The sequence below is a fragment of the Lithobates pipiens genome, unplaced genomic scaffold (assembly GCF_037356315.1).
Source record: "Lithobates pipiens isolate NorthernLeopardFrog02 unplaced genomic scaffold, aLitPip1_a1.2 Scaffold_22, whole genome shotgun sequence".
Classification (NCBI taxonomy): domain Eukaryota; kingdom Metazoa; phylum Chordata; class Amphibia; order Anura; family Ranidae; genus Lithobates; species Lithobates pipiens.
In genome coordinates this window covers 197,551,477-197,566,574 of record NW_027507784.1, presented here as the reverse complement: position 1 = coordinate 197,566,574, position 15,098 = coordinate 197,551,477, and the positions used below count along the sequence as shown (strand labels likewise).

General features: G+C 45.9%; 1 protein-coding gene across 2 annotated transcripts in view; it reads left to right on the top strand.

The window, feature by feature from the left end:
• The window catches only part of GTF3C1 (general transcription factor IIIC subunit 1), a 377,991-nt gene that overhangs the window by 221,932 nt on the left and 140,961 nt on the right, over positions 1–15,098 (top strand). For both annotated transcript variants that reach the window (XM_077448810.1, XM_077448811.1), the window contains exons 20-22: positions 677–809; positions 5,500–5,635; positions 7,600–7,678. In XM_077448810.1, coding sequence (XP_077304936.1) covers positions 677–809; positions 5,500–5,635; positions 7,600–7,678 — 348 coding nt within the window. The remainder of the gene's footprint in view (positions 1–676; positions 810–5,499; positions 5,636–7,599; positions 7,679–15,098) is intronic.

Sequence of the window (15,098 nt, the reverse complement as noted above, 5' to 3'; positions counted from 1 at the left end):
GAGGGATACGGGCGTGCTTGATGCCGAAATCGCCCAATTGTTAAACTCAGACACTGAAGATGAAGAATTTGATGGATTTGCGGGAGAAGAATAAAGTGAAAAAGTGAGTGTCTGGTTTTGTACGGTATTCACCGGTAACTGAACAGTGTTAATAGTTATTGAAGAATAAAGTGAAAAAATAATTGTCTGGTTTTGTATTTAATTGAACAGTGTTAAGAGTTATTGTTATAGACCATTTTATGGTTATTGCTAAAGAGTTGAATAAAATTTGACTTACAGTACCGCATCCGAGTTGTGTTTCATTAAATGCGCCTTATAATCCAGTGCGCCTTATAGTCCGATGCGCCTTATATATGGAAATATCCATTATATTAGCCGGTCGTTGCTAGTGCGCCTTATAATCCGGTGCGCCTTATCGTCCGAAAAATACGGTACCTGCAGGAGAACAAAAAAAAACAGGTTCCCTACTCCTAAGCAGTAGCAAACCAAGCATTTGATGCAGTCACATTTTTTCATAAATGATTTCTAGAAATTATTTTTTTAATGCCCTGTTAGAGATTTACAAGTTTACCACCCTATTTTATGAAAAAAAAACAGTCTGTGTATACTACTCTCTGGCATTACTTGGCTTATTTCTGGAATATCTGTAATCTGTATGCTTTGTTTTATTTTGTAGGAGTTGTACGCAACCCTCGTGGAAAGAAAATTAACACATCAGAACAAGATAATCTGCCAGGACAAGATATGGATGCAGAATCTGAAGAAAGACAGAATCTGGAGAGAAAGTGCAACATTCTCGAGAGTGTTATGTATGTACCAATTTAACTATGAAACTTTTTTTAATCAAAATATGCCAGGTCTGAATATTTCTCTCATTTTAATTTGATGGTGAAGTAATTTTTCTGGCAGTTGAGTGTCCCTTTTTTATGTTGAAGCATAACTGCAGATAGAAGCAGTGTCAATGAGTATTTACTGTACATGCAGTTTGACAAGATACTTCACATCATGCCCGGACTGGGACAAAAAATAGGCCCGGGCATTTTAGACTGGGCTGGCTGACCCCTGGGGGGGAGGGGGTGGAGATGGGGCAGGCAATTGCGTGGGTGATTGTGACGGGATATTCATCCAGAGAGACCACCCCCAGTCCAGCAGAGAGACCACCCCCAGTCCAGCAGAGAGACCACCCTCAGTCCATCCCCTTAACTGCTGCTACAGAGTGGGTCATTGGCTGTAAGAGGCACTGGATCAGTCTCGAGTGCAGTTATATCTCCAGCGGCCGGCCCGGGAAGTGTCTGTCTCCTACAGGTACTGATCTCCTGCCTTCTTCTGCACATCCTAGTTTGTTGGCACCGGCCCTGCTTCAGGCACAACCGCATAGCGGAAGGTGAGCGGTGGCCGTGGTCTGTGTTAGCCCTGTCCAAACTGCAGTCACCGCTTATCTCCTCCTGTGCAGCCTGGTCATCAACAGGCTGCTCTTAGGACATGCAGCCCGGAGACCCCGGCACAAGGAGCAGCCCAGCTACTTAGAGAGTGGGGACCCGGGACCCTGCCAGAGATAAGTGCGGCCCTCTCCGCGGAGCTGGCCGCAGAGAGGCCGGTGGCAGGTGTGCAGGGCGGGCACAAGCAGCTGACAGTCGGGAGACGCGACTTGCAGCCTGGTGGCCCCCGGCCCACGCCCAGTGTGCCCTATGGCCAGTCCGGGCCTGCTTCCCATGTTAATTTTGTAATTATAAAAATGTATGGAACAAGTGTAATTGTGAGAAGCTTCACTTTACAATTTTATGAAAGAATGCTTCTGTTTTATTTCTATGGGCCCAATCACCCCATTACTGGAGTGGTAATGCAGGTTTTACTTGTCCCCTGTCAAGGTTATATCAGTTACTACTTTTCCCAATAAACATAGGATTGGAGGTGCATGATAACAACAAGGACACAGACTGCAATAAAAATCTAATTTGGAGACGTTGTGCAGCATCGAACCACTGCTTTCCAGAACTACTAATGACTTGGATGCATTTGCTGTTTTTTTTTTTTTTTTTTTTCTTTGTAAGTGTTCCCTTTTTGAGCTCCATCTACCCTGCAACCATCACTTTTTTTTTTTTTTTTGCCACTGGGAGCTATGAAGTGCTGTAGGAGTTTCCTCTACATGCACACTGGAGCTACATTTTTATAGCCAGCCATTCAGAGTCCCACACACAGGCATACTTCTACCTGTCTTGGACCTCCTGACTACTAACCCTTTAAAATGCACATGCTATTCTCAGGAGCCCTGCAAGGCTTTGGAAAGTTCTTTGCTTGTTTTGCAGTCCTATAACCGTTTCCACTAATATTCTGGGAGCACCATTTTGCTAGTGCACTGGCAATTCCTGACATGAATCTTTCCAGGGCTGAAGGATTCAAAGTCTAATCTTTGAGATATCCTTCCAAACCTTTTTGTGTCCTCTGGGTTTCCTTTTGGCCCTGCAGATATCTGACAAAAAGCATTATTCGGGTCCACATTTGCCAGTGCTTAAACGCTTTCCTCGCTTGCTGTGGTTTCTCTTACTTGGTCCTTCCATGGGCATGGCTCCACACCCCTAATACTCACCCTCAGCACTGTGTTCCTTTGTTAACTTGGCTATATTACCAGGACCTCACATGTTTTGATTATTTCCAATCATTTCAGTTGCTGTTTACTTTTCATGGTGAGAACAGTATAGACTTTGGAAGGGTTCAAGTATACTGACATTTCTTAGATTATCACTGCATGTTTCTTTTCCAAGTGAAAATTCCAATGCTCTGCTTCTGAAATTACCCTCTATGGTCCATTTCACTCTGCAGCTGGCATGATAGTCTTGGACACTTCGAAGGATGTCTCTATTCGAGCCCCTACGCTTGCTATTTGGTCTTCCTGGGACACATTGGTTTAATCTTCACCGAGTCGACTTGCCCCAGGTCTGCTGGCTAGATATCCAACTCTGGTGCCCAGGGTGCTCCTTCCTGATTTACTGAAAAATTCCTATGGCCAATGTCAGACTTGGGAGAGGGTTCTTGACGCCCTTGGTGTTGGGATCAGCCTAGTCATTGGAGCTATCCCCTTTCAAGCTCAATATTCAGGAAGAATGAGCACTATGGTTGTCCCTGCAGCAGTGGACTGGAGGGTCATTTTCTCCAAATTCTGTTAGAAAACAGAACAACTGCAACATACATATACCACTGAGGTGACGCCAGTGGTCTTGCCATTCCAAGGGCAGTAAGAGGTTTCTGTCTTGGGCTGAATTCAATCTCCAGCCCAAGAGTCAATGATGGGCAGGTTCCTTCTGCAGACAGAACCCATAGCGTGGGATTGAATCTTGTACCCTCTGGTATTCTGGGCCCACTTTTGTAGTGAAGGAATGCTAGATGTAGTCTGGTCACTGGCGTTCACTAACACAGTAGACAGATTTGTCTCCAGTTACAGGATCCACTTTTGGGTCAATAGATGTTCTGGTGACTTTGTGACATCAGCACACTTTGCTCTTCACCTCTGTTACCTTTTAACCGAACCCTTATCTGTTCAGCTGAATGGAGATGGCGGGCATTCTTGTATTCTTTATAGTCCCAGTTTGGCTCAGGCAGCTGTTGTGCTTCCTTTTGAACTTCCTTTCCCAGATATTCTTGGTTTTCAATTCCATAGACTGGCTGGGCCATTACAGCTCTGGTCTTGGAGACAGGGCTTCAAGGAGTTGGTTCTTATGTGGGAAATGTTGGGTGGTTTATGTTATGCAGGTTCTACCGTCACTTTGACAGAAGATGTTGCTTGTTTTGAGGAAGAATTTTCTGTGATTAAGTTCCTGACCTGTTTACAGTTATATCTGCAACAGAAATGTATTGATAAAAACATATCTTAGGGATTGCTCTTTAATCCAAGGACCGCTGGCCTTCCATTCTTTTTCAAGGTTTTTTGCCTATGGTATATCCTATTGAAGTTTCACTGGTAGCCCTCTCTTGTAACTTGAGTGAATTGGTTTGATTCTCCAAGTGCCTCTGCTCCTTTGAACCTTTTAAGTATATTCCTCTTTCTCCCCTTACTCACTGGGTTGCCTCACTGCGAGACTTTTTTTTTGAGCGTGCAGCCTTGGCCTATAAACCCTCTCTAATCCCATGTAAGCATATATTGGTGTTGAAACCTAGAACTTCCTTTCATGGTATTGGCATTCTATCACAACCAGATAATGGTTCCTCATCTTTCAGTCCCAGCTCCAGTGCCTCAGAAGCATATTTCTCTTTGCTATATACATGCAGTTCTTACTGCATGCTGTTCCTTGCAGCTGTTCAGTTGAATGTCTGACTCCTAAGATACTTGGTAGAGGCCTTTGGGCCTTAAGGACATTTATCTGGGTGGACCTGGCCTTTGCATTTTATTACTGTCATATAGGGGAGATTTCATATCTTTTCATAGCTTGTACATCTCACAGAAGACTTGTGCTGTTCCTGCCTTGAGGCGATTATTTATTTTTCTCACCGCTCAGTAGACGCTGCTTTGCATGTCCCAGTGGTCAAGCAGATCATCTGTGGCCTTCAGTGAACAGAAGATAAAAAACTGAATTTTTGTACTTTGTCATATAATCCTTTTCTCTGAGATCCCTGAAGGACACAGCAACCTCTCCTTTGGTTGGTTGTTGTTTGTGACCAGTTGTCGTGTATGTATAGATTGTGACCAACTTGGCTGTCTCTAGCAGACCGGGCAGTTGGTCCCTATTGGGGAAACATCTAGACTGCTTTAATTCTTCACCCAGCCTCCTATAACTGAGAGTGGCACTATAACCCAATGGTCATCAATCAAGATTTTAGCTGTGCCCTTCAAATGAACTGGAGGGGGGGGGGGGTTGGGTTATGGTGAATCCACTATCTTTGTGGCTCAGACTGTCATCCAAGCTCAGTTTCACTCTATCCTGTCAAGGCACACACTAATCGATTTTTGAGGGATTGTTGGGATTTTCAGCACAGCATTGATCATCTGTTTCCCAGATTTCCAAGGCTACCACCTGGTCTTCTACTGACACATCTTTTAAGTTCTACCACATGGCTGTTTTATCCAGTGCCAGCTTCAGCCATAAGGTCCTTCCAATGGCTCAAGTTTCTGTTATTTTTTTTCTGGGCCTTTGTTTGTTTTCTGTGTTCACCCCTCAGTTGTTTGTGCTGTCAATTTTCTTTCTTGAATCCCACCCCTCTGTGTTTAGGATATTTTTTTCGGTACTGCTACTCAATGGATGATTTGATGATGAGGATTTTACATCAAGTACAAAAGCTCGTTAACTTCCTACCTTTTGCATACCAGAAAAAAAAAATGATTTACGCTGAGAGAGGGAGTGCCAATGTGAAAAAATTATTGGCATTCTAATTTTTTTCAGGCACTGACAACTGTGTGTGATGTGATTAGGTAGGCATACAGTAGTATTAGTCCTGTCACAATGCTTTTTAAAATGTTTTTAAGGGGTTCTTAAACTGGGAAAATAACTGGTGTATTCTATATTGAAGGGGAAGTAAAGAAGTGGTTGATGATGGATTGATTCCTGGAGATGGACTGGGAGCTGGTGGGCTTGACTCTAGTTTCTATAGCCATTTAAAACGGAACTGGATTTGGATAAGCTACATTGTTAATAACCACATAAAGGTTGGTGATTTTTGTTTTTAAGGATTATTATTGGTAAAATTTATACAGTACCATATATATATATATATATATATATATATATATATATATATATATATATATATATATATATTTATTTATTTTCTTGATAATTTAAGACATTTTACTTTAATGCTATATTTTTGTTAGCATTGTAATAAAAAAACAAAGCATTTGAAATTCAGTAGGGAAGGCTCAAAACAATTGTCATATCTAATTTTGTCCAAATCGCATCTGGGGTAATTTCACCTCATCTTGTTCTGATGACAGTCAAAGGGGTAGGAAGAGATCAGAGATCTCAATAACTAAAACATATATTTTTGAGTGGAAAAAGTTGGAAATTGTGTGTGTTTGTCTGAACCTTCCTATCCTAAGAGTTCCCACCTTTATTTTTATTTTTTTATCCTGGCGTGTCCCTGAATGTTTCTTGTGAAACAAAAGGTAGTTAAATGTTGGGGGATAATTTGATGGAGATTGTAAAAGTTTTGTTTTTAGGTTGAGGTGGGGTAGGCTTCCCTATAATGGTGTGATTTCAGGTATCATCTACTGTAAATTTGATGATTTAGATATTTTTTTAATAGGTTAAAAGTGAACTCAAAGAATTAAGCAAAATGTACCCCCTTCCCCACCCACTGCAATGGTTAAATACACTTTACCTTACTCCCTACTCTAGTGCTCTCCTCATCACCTTCTGGCACTCCGGACTGTGTGCAGTTTCTCAGCATCATCGCTTACAGTGCAAGGCTATTAACTCTGCCTTGTATGTGAAGAAGGCTGGCGCCTGACTGCAGCATCAGACCGGTCACAAAGATCACACATAATTCTCAATATTCTGGGACCCCCAGACTAAAGTCTCGGCTGCTCAGGACTCTCCTCCTCATTGACAGAGACAGCAGCACAGCACCATCTTGCTGCTGTCAATCAAAGTCAGGCAGCCAATGAAGAGAGAAAGGGGATGGGGCCAGGCCATGGCACCATGTCTGAATGGACACAGGGAGCTGTGGCTTGGCTCGATTGCCCCCATAGCAAGCTGCTTCCTGTGGGGAGAGGAGGATCTGGGTTGCTCTGTGCAAAACTGTTACACAGAGCAGGTAAGTATAATGTTTGTTCTTTTTAATTAAAAAAAACAAGACTTTAGTATTACTTTAAGACAAGAAAATTTGGATAGTGATTGGATGTGAGGCCAGAAAGGGAGTTCAGAGTCCATGACTATATCTAGCACCCTGGTATGAGGGGATGTACTGATAGTTGTGCTATTGATGAAAAGTCGGAGGAGTTGGCATGGGGCGGAGGAAATTTTATGCGCTCCGTTTTGGATGTATTGTTGTCAGAGAGTAGTGTGACCGACATTTATATTGATGTCCCTTAATAAATTAATAATGCATTAGGAGACTAAAATTGTAAATTTAGGAGCAGAGAGATAAGTTTGTGTTGTCAGTATAGAGATGGAATTAAAAGCCATGGGAAGCAATCAACTGACCAAAGGAAGAGGTGTAGATGGTGGTATCTGTAGGACTAGATGTCCAGAGCACCCCACTCCTCCCCAACTTACGTCTGATGTCAAGAGCCCCTCCACCATCAGAACCCTCCCTTACATCACAGTACACACACACACACACACACACACACACACACACACACACACACACACACACACACACACACACCTTGTGCTGCTGCAGGGAAGATGCTGGAAACAGAGCTGGGAAGCATTTGGAGGAGGACCAGAGGAGGGCTGGAGTCTGCTGAATGCGGAGAGCAGGGGATGTGAGGACAAGGGGGTGCTGTGGCTTTATAGAGGCGCACAGGATCTGTAGGAGGGGTTCTGTCTTCTTTGAGGCCGACTACTGAGACTGCTTCTTGTGCTTGGCAAAAATTAGTCTTTGTAACATGCTGGAAAGATATTTTTGTTGTGCAAGATTAATTCTTACTTTTTTTTTTTCCAGACGAAATATGCACAACATGGCTTTACCCTAAGACTTCAGACCTTTCTGAACAAGCCTATGTTACTGCTTGGCTCAAAGGGTAATAATGCATTCTGTATTTTTCTTTTCATTATAGTCAGATCTGTTGTAATGCATTGGAAGTAAGTAAGTCTATTCACAGCCAAAGTCAAAGGTGATGTGCACACTTGTTCGATCATTTAAGGGCTCATGCACACTGCTGCTTTTTGGCATACAATGTAAATTGCAGACATATTCCCCCACCAAGGAGCTATCACATTTACACTGCTAATTACACAAACCCACATGTGTGTAAAGCCGTACACTCTTGGATACACTCTGCATCCAGGGTTGTACACTTGTACGCATGCATGGGTTTATGCATGTACAGCCGTATACTGTCATCCATTACTAGCCAGGCAGCATAACGGTTAAAGAAACGTTGTGCTTATCACTATGAAATTTGCCCTGTGCCTGCAGCATACTGGCATCGCTGGACCACTAGATTGCATTGGTTCCGGGTATTCGGTTGTCTGACTCTCCTTCATAGTACTCAAATCAGTAGCATGTGAGCATTAGATAATCACCAGATAACTACCGCCCCGTTAACTGAACAAATACAGGCGCTAACACTAAATTGTGTGCTTGTTTTCTGGGGGCTGTGGAATTTTTTAGTGTACTTCTATTTAGCAGCTGTTTTGAAAAGGATTTAAACTTAAAACCCACATAAATGTCATAAAAGAAAATCTATAAAATGAATCAATGCATCGAACGATAGATCAATCCACCCATAGAAAAACAGCGCGTAATACTGCGTTTGCAATAGGTAATAATAAAGTGCAATCCTCTATTCCAAATAAAACATTTATATATAATAATCATGCATGGGTCATTAGTGTGTATTCAGTTCATAAAAACGGCACATGCATCAAACTTGTGGTTCAACTCAAATGTTCAATGATTCTCCCTTAATGACCAAACCAAACAGGGAAAAAAAACTGGGAAAAAAAAACTCTGCCACAGTTCTTTAGGTATATGGTATATATTGCCCCTCTGCCAGGAATACACCTCCACACGTGCAATGACATACACACAAGCCACGCTGGGGGATATGTGAAAGTGAAGAGATCCCCCTTTGGTATTACTCTTACCAGACTCAGCTGGTTTCACAAGCCTTATAGTTCACTCTTGCTGGCTCCTAATACAGGGTTCCATCCACATCATAGACATCAGGTGTTCAGAATCTGTATGAGGGAAGAAGCCGGCGCTGTCCCCGGAGGGGGGGGGGGGGGGGGGGGGGGTCTCTGAGGTGTGGCCTCCGGTTACCCTTTCTTCCCCTCTGCAGGCCGGAGAAGGCCTAGGAGACTGAGGAGGGGGGGAGAAGACGATACGAAGACCCTGCTTCCACCTGCAGGGGTGGGGAGAGCCCCGCTCACCGGCACCGGGCGGCGATATCTCCCCCTCTTTATTATTTATTATTCTTGTTCTTCACCGCCACCGCACAAATCTCCTCATGTGAGCATTGTTGTTTAGAGCATTTTGCAGGGGAAGTGGCTGACTGCTCGAGACCCAGAACAGTACACGCTGTGAGAGCAGCAAACTGTTTCTCAAGTGTGCTACTGACACATGGCAGCTTATACGGTTGGTACACATACAATATAGTATATTTTTATTTTTTCTCGTTATGCAGGCTGACTGTATAGTAATTTAAAAAAATAAATAAAAAGACTGCAGTGTATGTTTGGTGAAGTAGAACAAAAATTTAAAAAAAGGGGCAAAGGAGTACAGCACTACATAATGGAAATAAATGAATTGCCTGCTGACTCGCCAAAAATACAGGTGGTGTTTCTTGAACCCAAATTCAATATGCAAACTAAAGTGATTTGAACTTGAGATGAATCCACATCAAAGGGTGGCTCCATAAACAAACTGCAGCACTACAACAATGAGGTTACTGATAAGCAAAATTTACATAATTATATATAACACATCAATACCTTAACCACTCACCAATATTGTCAAGTACTGTAAAAAGCCTGGGCTCACAAACGTACAACCATGCACACACGGATACTAGCAGAGAGAAATGCACACTAGAGCTGTAAGGGGAACCAGCATAGATTGAATTACCCACAGTGATCAAAGATTATTAATGTTTCTATGATGAATTGACACACAAGGGGTATCTGATTCCAATATGCAGAGCTAAACCTCCATAGAGTCACAGTTCAGAAACCATGTATATATTACTGAACATGGTGTAGTAAGATCCTGCACAGTAACACTGAGGTTAATTAGCAGATGAAGGTAGTCCATTTGTCTCTATAATCGGCCAGCTGGCCATTCAAAAAGAATATCAGAGGTCACTGCTCCACCATAACTCAGTCATTAGTGGGGTCGCCCGTCAGCACACATGCAACATCAATAGTAGCAAATGCTTCAAGCAGATAAGCGATAGACAGGACAGCAGTGGAGAATAGAGATGGGCTTGCGGTCGGTTCGCGGCAAACTTTGCTCGTTCGCGATTCGCCAAATCGGCGGACTTCTGGCGCTGTTCACAGCGGACATATGCGTTTACATTGTGAAGAACTTTGACCCATGACACATCCATCATGGGGTACAGGACAGCCAATTGAGACATTTCAGCACATGGACATACCCCCTACCTTTTAAATAGACCTGATCTGGTGGCCATTTTACATTCTGTCTTTTGTCAGTGTAGGGAAAGGAGGCTGTGTGGAGCAGGGACAGTCAGTCTGTTACTATTAGGTCCACAAAAGTCCTTTTAAGGACTGGTATAGGTGTACCGTATATAGGGTTGTAATACTTATACTTTCCTTCAAATATAGAAAGCATATTATAGTGCACTGCAGTGCTGATCTTTTCTCAGTGTAGGGACCGTTTGGTGTTTGGAGCAGGGACAGTCTGCAATTCACTAGCTAGCTACTATTAGGTCCACAAATGTCCTTTTAAGGACTGGTATAGGTGTACAGTATATAGGGTTGTAATACACGTATAATATACTTTCTTTCAAATATAGAAAGCATATTATAGTGCACTGCAGTGCTGCTGCCCGATTCTGCAGCTTTTTTTTGTCAGTGTAGGGATAGTTTGGTGTTTGGAGCAGGGACAGTCTGCAATTCACTAGCTACTAACTAGCTACTATTGGGTCCACAAAGGTCCCTTTAAGGACTGGTATAGGTGTACTATTTGGTGTGCAGTATATAGGGGTGTAATATGCGTATAAAATACTTTCAAATATAGAAAGCCTAGTATAGTGCATTTACACTGTGCAGCATTGTGACTGCTGAGTGGTTCTGCAGCAATACCACAAAGAGTGACAAACGCAATTAGTATTATAACTGGTGTGATAGACCAGTGGCCCCCCAAAACGACAGATTGAAGTGGGGTGTTATATACCTTCTTCCACATATACTGCACTTCTCCAGAGACTTTTGTCACAGGGTCATTTAAAAAATGACAGGCAGAGGAAGAGGCAGGCCCTTCCGCAGGGGTGGTAGGGGTAGGGCAGGAGCAACAGGCTTGAGCCAAAGTGACAAATTGCAGAAGGTGCGTTAGATTACGTCAAAGGACGCACCAGGCTTGGTTGAGTGGCTCACTCAGCCTTACTCTTCTGCACCCTCCTCATCCTCTCGATCTGCACCCTCTTCACTCTCTGCTGTGTGCACCCCCAAAGACACTACCACCACCATATACCCTCCGCTTGAGTCACAGGAATTATTTTCCGATCCATCACAAGAGATTGCCGATGCGCAGCCATTCTTGCCATTGGATCAGGAAGAGGAGGTAGCAACAACCGCCACTCAGCAGTCTGACAACAGTACCCAGGTCAGCCCAAGGAGGTTGGTCCCCGGTGTTGCTGCCTACTCCGAGATCTCTAATTATAGCGGTGGGGAAGGTGACGTTGATGACGTGTCTAGTGATGTCACGTGGGTGCCCACAAGAGAGGAAGAGGAGGGGAGTTCAGAGGGAGATATGGACCAGCAGATAGGGAGGAGAAGCAGGTGGAACTTACATTGCACAGGAGGGACGAAGCAGACTGCTAATGTATCAGGAGCGATGCATCAACCATGTACGGTCACATCTGGCGCTCCCAGGACGCCGGCACATGGCTCCGCAGTGTGGGCTTTTTTTTTAACGTGTCCGCTGCTGACAAAAGTGTTGCCATCTGTAGCCTTTGCAGTCAACGCATAAGTCACGGTAAGCCCAACACTCGCCTAGGAACGACCGCCTTAAGAAGGCACATGAGCTGCCATCACTGAGCCCAGTGGGAGCAACGGAAGCCACACTCCAGGCTCTCACCATCCACCCTCTTCTAATTCTCCTTCTCCTCTCCTCACAATTGTCCTCCACTCCACCTTCTATCATGCCGTCCTCACGCTTTTCTGGAAAAAGGCAGGCTTCCGTGGGCCAAATGTTCGAGAGTAAAAAAATGACGCCGGATAATCCTCTTGCCCAGCGGTTGACTGCTGGCTTGTCAGAACTGTTAGCCCACCAACTACTGCCATATAAACTGGTGGACTCAGTGGCCATTGGAACACCACAATGGAAGGTCCCAAGAAGAAAGTATTTCTCACAGAAGGGCATCCCAGAGCTATATGGCCATGTTCAGCGGCAAGTGAATGTATCTCTGGCACACAGTGTCGGTGCCAAGATACATCTGACCACAGACACATGGTCTAGCAAACACGGGCAGGGAAGGTATATAACTTTTACTGCCCACTGGGTGAACCTTCTGACTCGTCCTTTTCTGCTGCTAGCGTCTCTTCCGCTGCGCCGCCCAAGATCCCCAGAACCTATTCGACATGCCAGGTGAGACGTTGCCATGCTGTGCTGCGTCTGTTGTGCCTGGAAGCCAAGAGCCACACTGGCCCTGCACTCCTTTCAGCTTTGCGTTCACAGGCAGATCAGTGGCTAACACCGCTCAATTTGACAGTTGGTAAAGTGGTGTGTGACAACGGTGCCAATCTGCTTAGCGCATTGAAACAGGGCAAAATTACACATGTGCAATGCATGTCACACGTCTTAAACTTGGTTGTGCAGCGATTTGTTGTCAAATAGCCTGGGGTCCAGGACATCTTGCGGCAGGCAAGGAAAATCTCTGCCCATTTCAGAAGATCTTACACGGCCATGGCTCGCCTTGCTGACATTCAGCGGCGACACAATCTGCCAGTCAGACGTCTTATTTGTGATTGCCCGACGCGATGGAACTCAACCTTCTATATGCTTGATAGGCTGCTCCAGCAGAAACGTGCAGTTAACGACTACCTGTATGAACTCTGCGGCAGAACAGGTTCTGGGGAGCTTGTTTTTTTTTTTTGCACCGTGCCAGTGGCTGCTCATGCGCGACGCATGCAGACTTCTGCGGCCATTTGATGAGATCACCAAACTGGTCAGTCGCAGCCATGGCGCCATCAGTGACATTGTACCTTATGCCTTCTTTATGGAGCGTGCATTGCGTCGTGTCATTGATCAAGCCGTGGAGGAGCAGGAAAATGAGGACGTCGCAATGCTGGATGAATTCCCAGGGGGGGCTTCTCTATCTGAGACAAGTCAACAGGAGTCTGAAGAGGAGTCAGAGGAGGATGGTGCCGGGGCGGATGAGGAGGAGCAAGAAGAGCATGCTTTAAACCTTTCTGGGATCCCTGTTGTTGTCCGTGAATGGGGGGAGGAGAACGAGGACGACGACATTATCCTGGATGATGAGCAGGAGCCAGGCCACCACACCGCTTCCAGTTTAGTGCAAATGGGGGCTTTCATGCTCCAGTGTTTTAACATGGACCCCCGTATAAAAAGCATAAAGGTCGAGGACCAGTACTGGGTGGCAACGTACTTAGACCCCCGGTACAAACACAAAATGGCAGAAATGTTACCACCATCACAGAGGGCTGTCAAAATGGAGCACTTCCAGGCCTTGCTTAGAGAAATGCTGCATTCTGCTTTTGCGTGCGCTGGCAGAGGAATTCCCACTCCCAGAGAAAGACTTGTGGGTACCAATCCAACACCGCCTGCAAGAAGAGGGTTGTTTGAAGATGTGTTGGTCACTTCTGATATGAGATCATTCCGCCGACCCATCGACAGGTGTCCTCCGGATCCAGCATCAGGGAACGCCTAGACCGACAGGTGTCCGACTGTATCGGGTTAACGGCCGATGTGGATGCTCTGAGAAGTGATGAACCCCTGGACTACTGGGTGGGCAGCCTTGACCTCTGGCCAGGCTTGACCTCCTGTCCGAAAGGACGTTCAGCGCAGCAGGGGGGATCGTGACCGATAAGCATACTCTCCTAGCTCACGACAGTGTTGACTACCTCACATTTATAAAAATGAATAAGGCATGGATCTCGGAGGAATTCAACACATGTGACCAGTAGACCATGTATATGCATAACTCTATAAACGATTTATATAATCTAGCACACGGACCTTTTTTCTACCTTTTGGCTCACATGTACAAAAAAAGCACACCGTACTATATGCCCGTACCCTTCTGTTTGAAGAGGTTGAATGGTGTCATATTTTTGGGTCCCGCAGCGAGTTGCTGGTATCGGTGCTCTCGATCACGTTGCTGGTGTGGTGTCGGTGCTCTCTATCTCTGTGCTGGTGTCAGTGCTCTCCATCTCTGTGCTGGTGTCGGTGCTCTCTATCACTGTGCTGGTGTCGGTGCTCTCTATCTCTGTGCTGGTGTCGGTGCTCTCTATCTCTGTGCTGGTGTCGGTGCTCTCTATCTCTGTGCTGGTGTCGGTGCTCTCTATCGCTGTGCTGGCGTCGGTGCTCTCTATCGCTGTGCTGGCGTCGGTGCTCTCTATCGCTGTGCTGGCGTCGGTGCTCTCTATCGCTGTGCTGGCGTCGGTGCTCTCTATCGCTGTGCTGGCGTCGGTGCTCTCTATCGCTGTGCTGGCGTCGGTGCTCTCTATCGCTGTGCTGGCGTCGGTGCTCTCTATCGCTGTGCTGGCGTCGGTGCTCTCTATCGCTGTGCTGGCGTCGGTGCTCTCTATCGCTGTGCTGGCGTCGGTGCTCTCTATCGCTGTGCTGGCGTCGGTGCTCTCTATCGCTGTGCTGGCGTCGGTGCTCTCTATCGCTGTGCTGGCGTCGGTGCTCTCTATCGCTGTGCCGGCGTCGGTGCTCTCTATCGCTGTGCCGGCGTCGGTGCTCTCTATCGCTGTGCCGGCGTCGGTGCTCTCTATCGCTGTGCCGACGTCGGTGCTCTCTCTCTCGGTGCCGGCGTCGGTGCTCTCTCTCTCGGTGCCGGCGTCGGTGCTCTCTCTCTCGGTGCCGGCGTCGGTGCTCTCTCTCCCGGTGCCGGCGTCGGTGCTCTCTATCCCGGTGCCGGCGTCGGTGCTCTCTATCCCGGTGCCGGCGTCGGTGCTCTCTCTCCCGGTGCCGGCGTCGGTGCTCTCTATCCCGGTGCCGGCGTCGGTGCTCTCTATCCCGGTGCCGGCGTCGGTGCTCTCTATCCCGGTGCCGGCGTCGGTGCTCTCTAT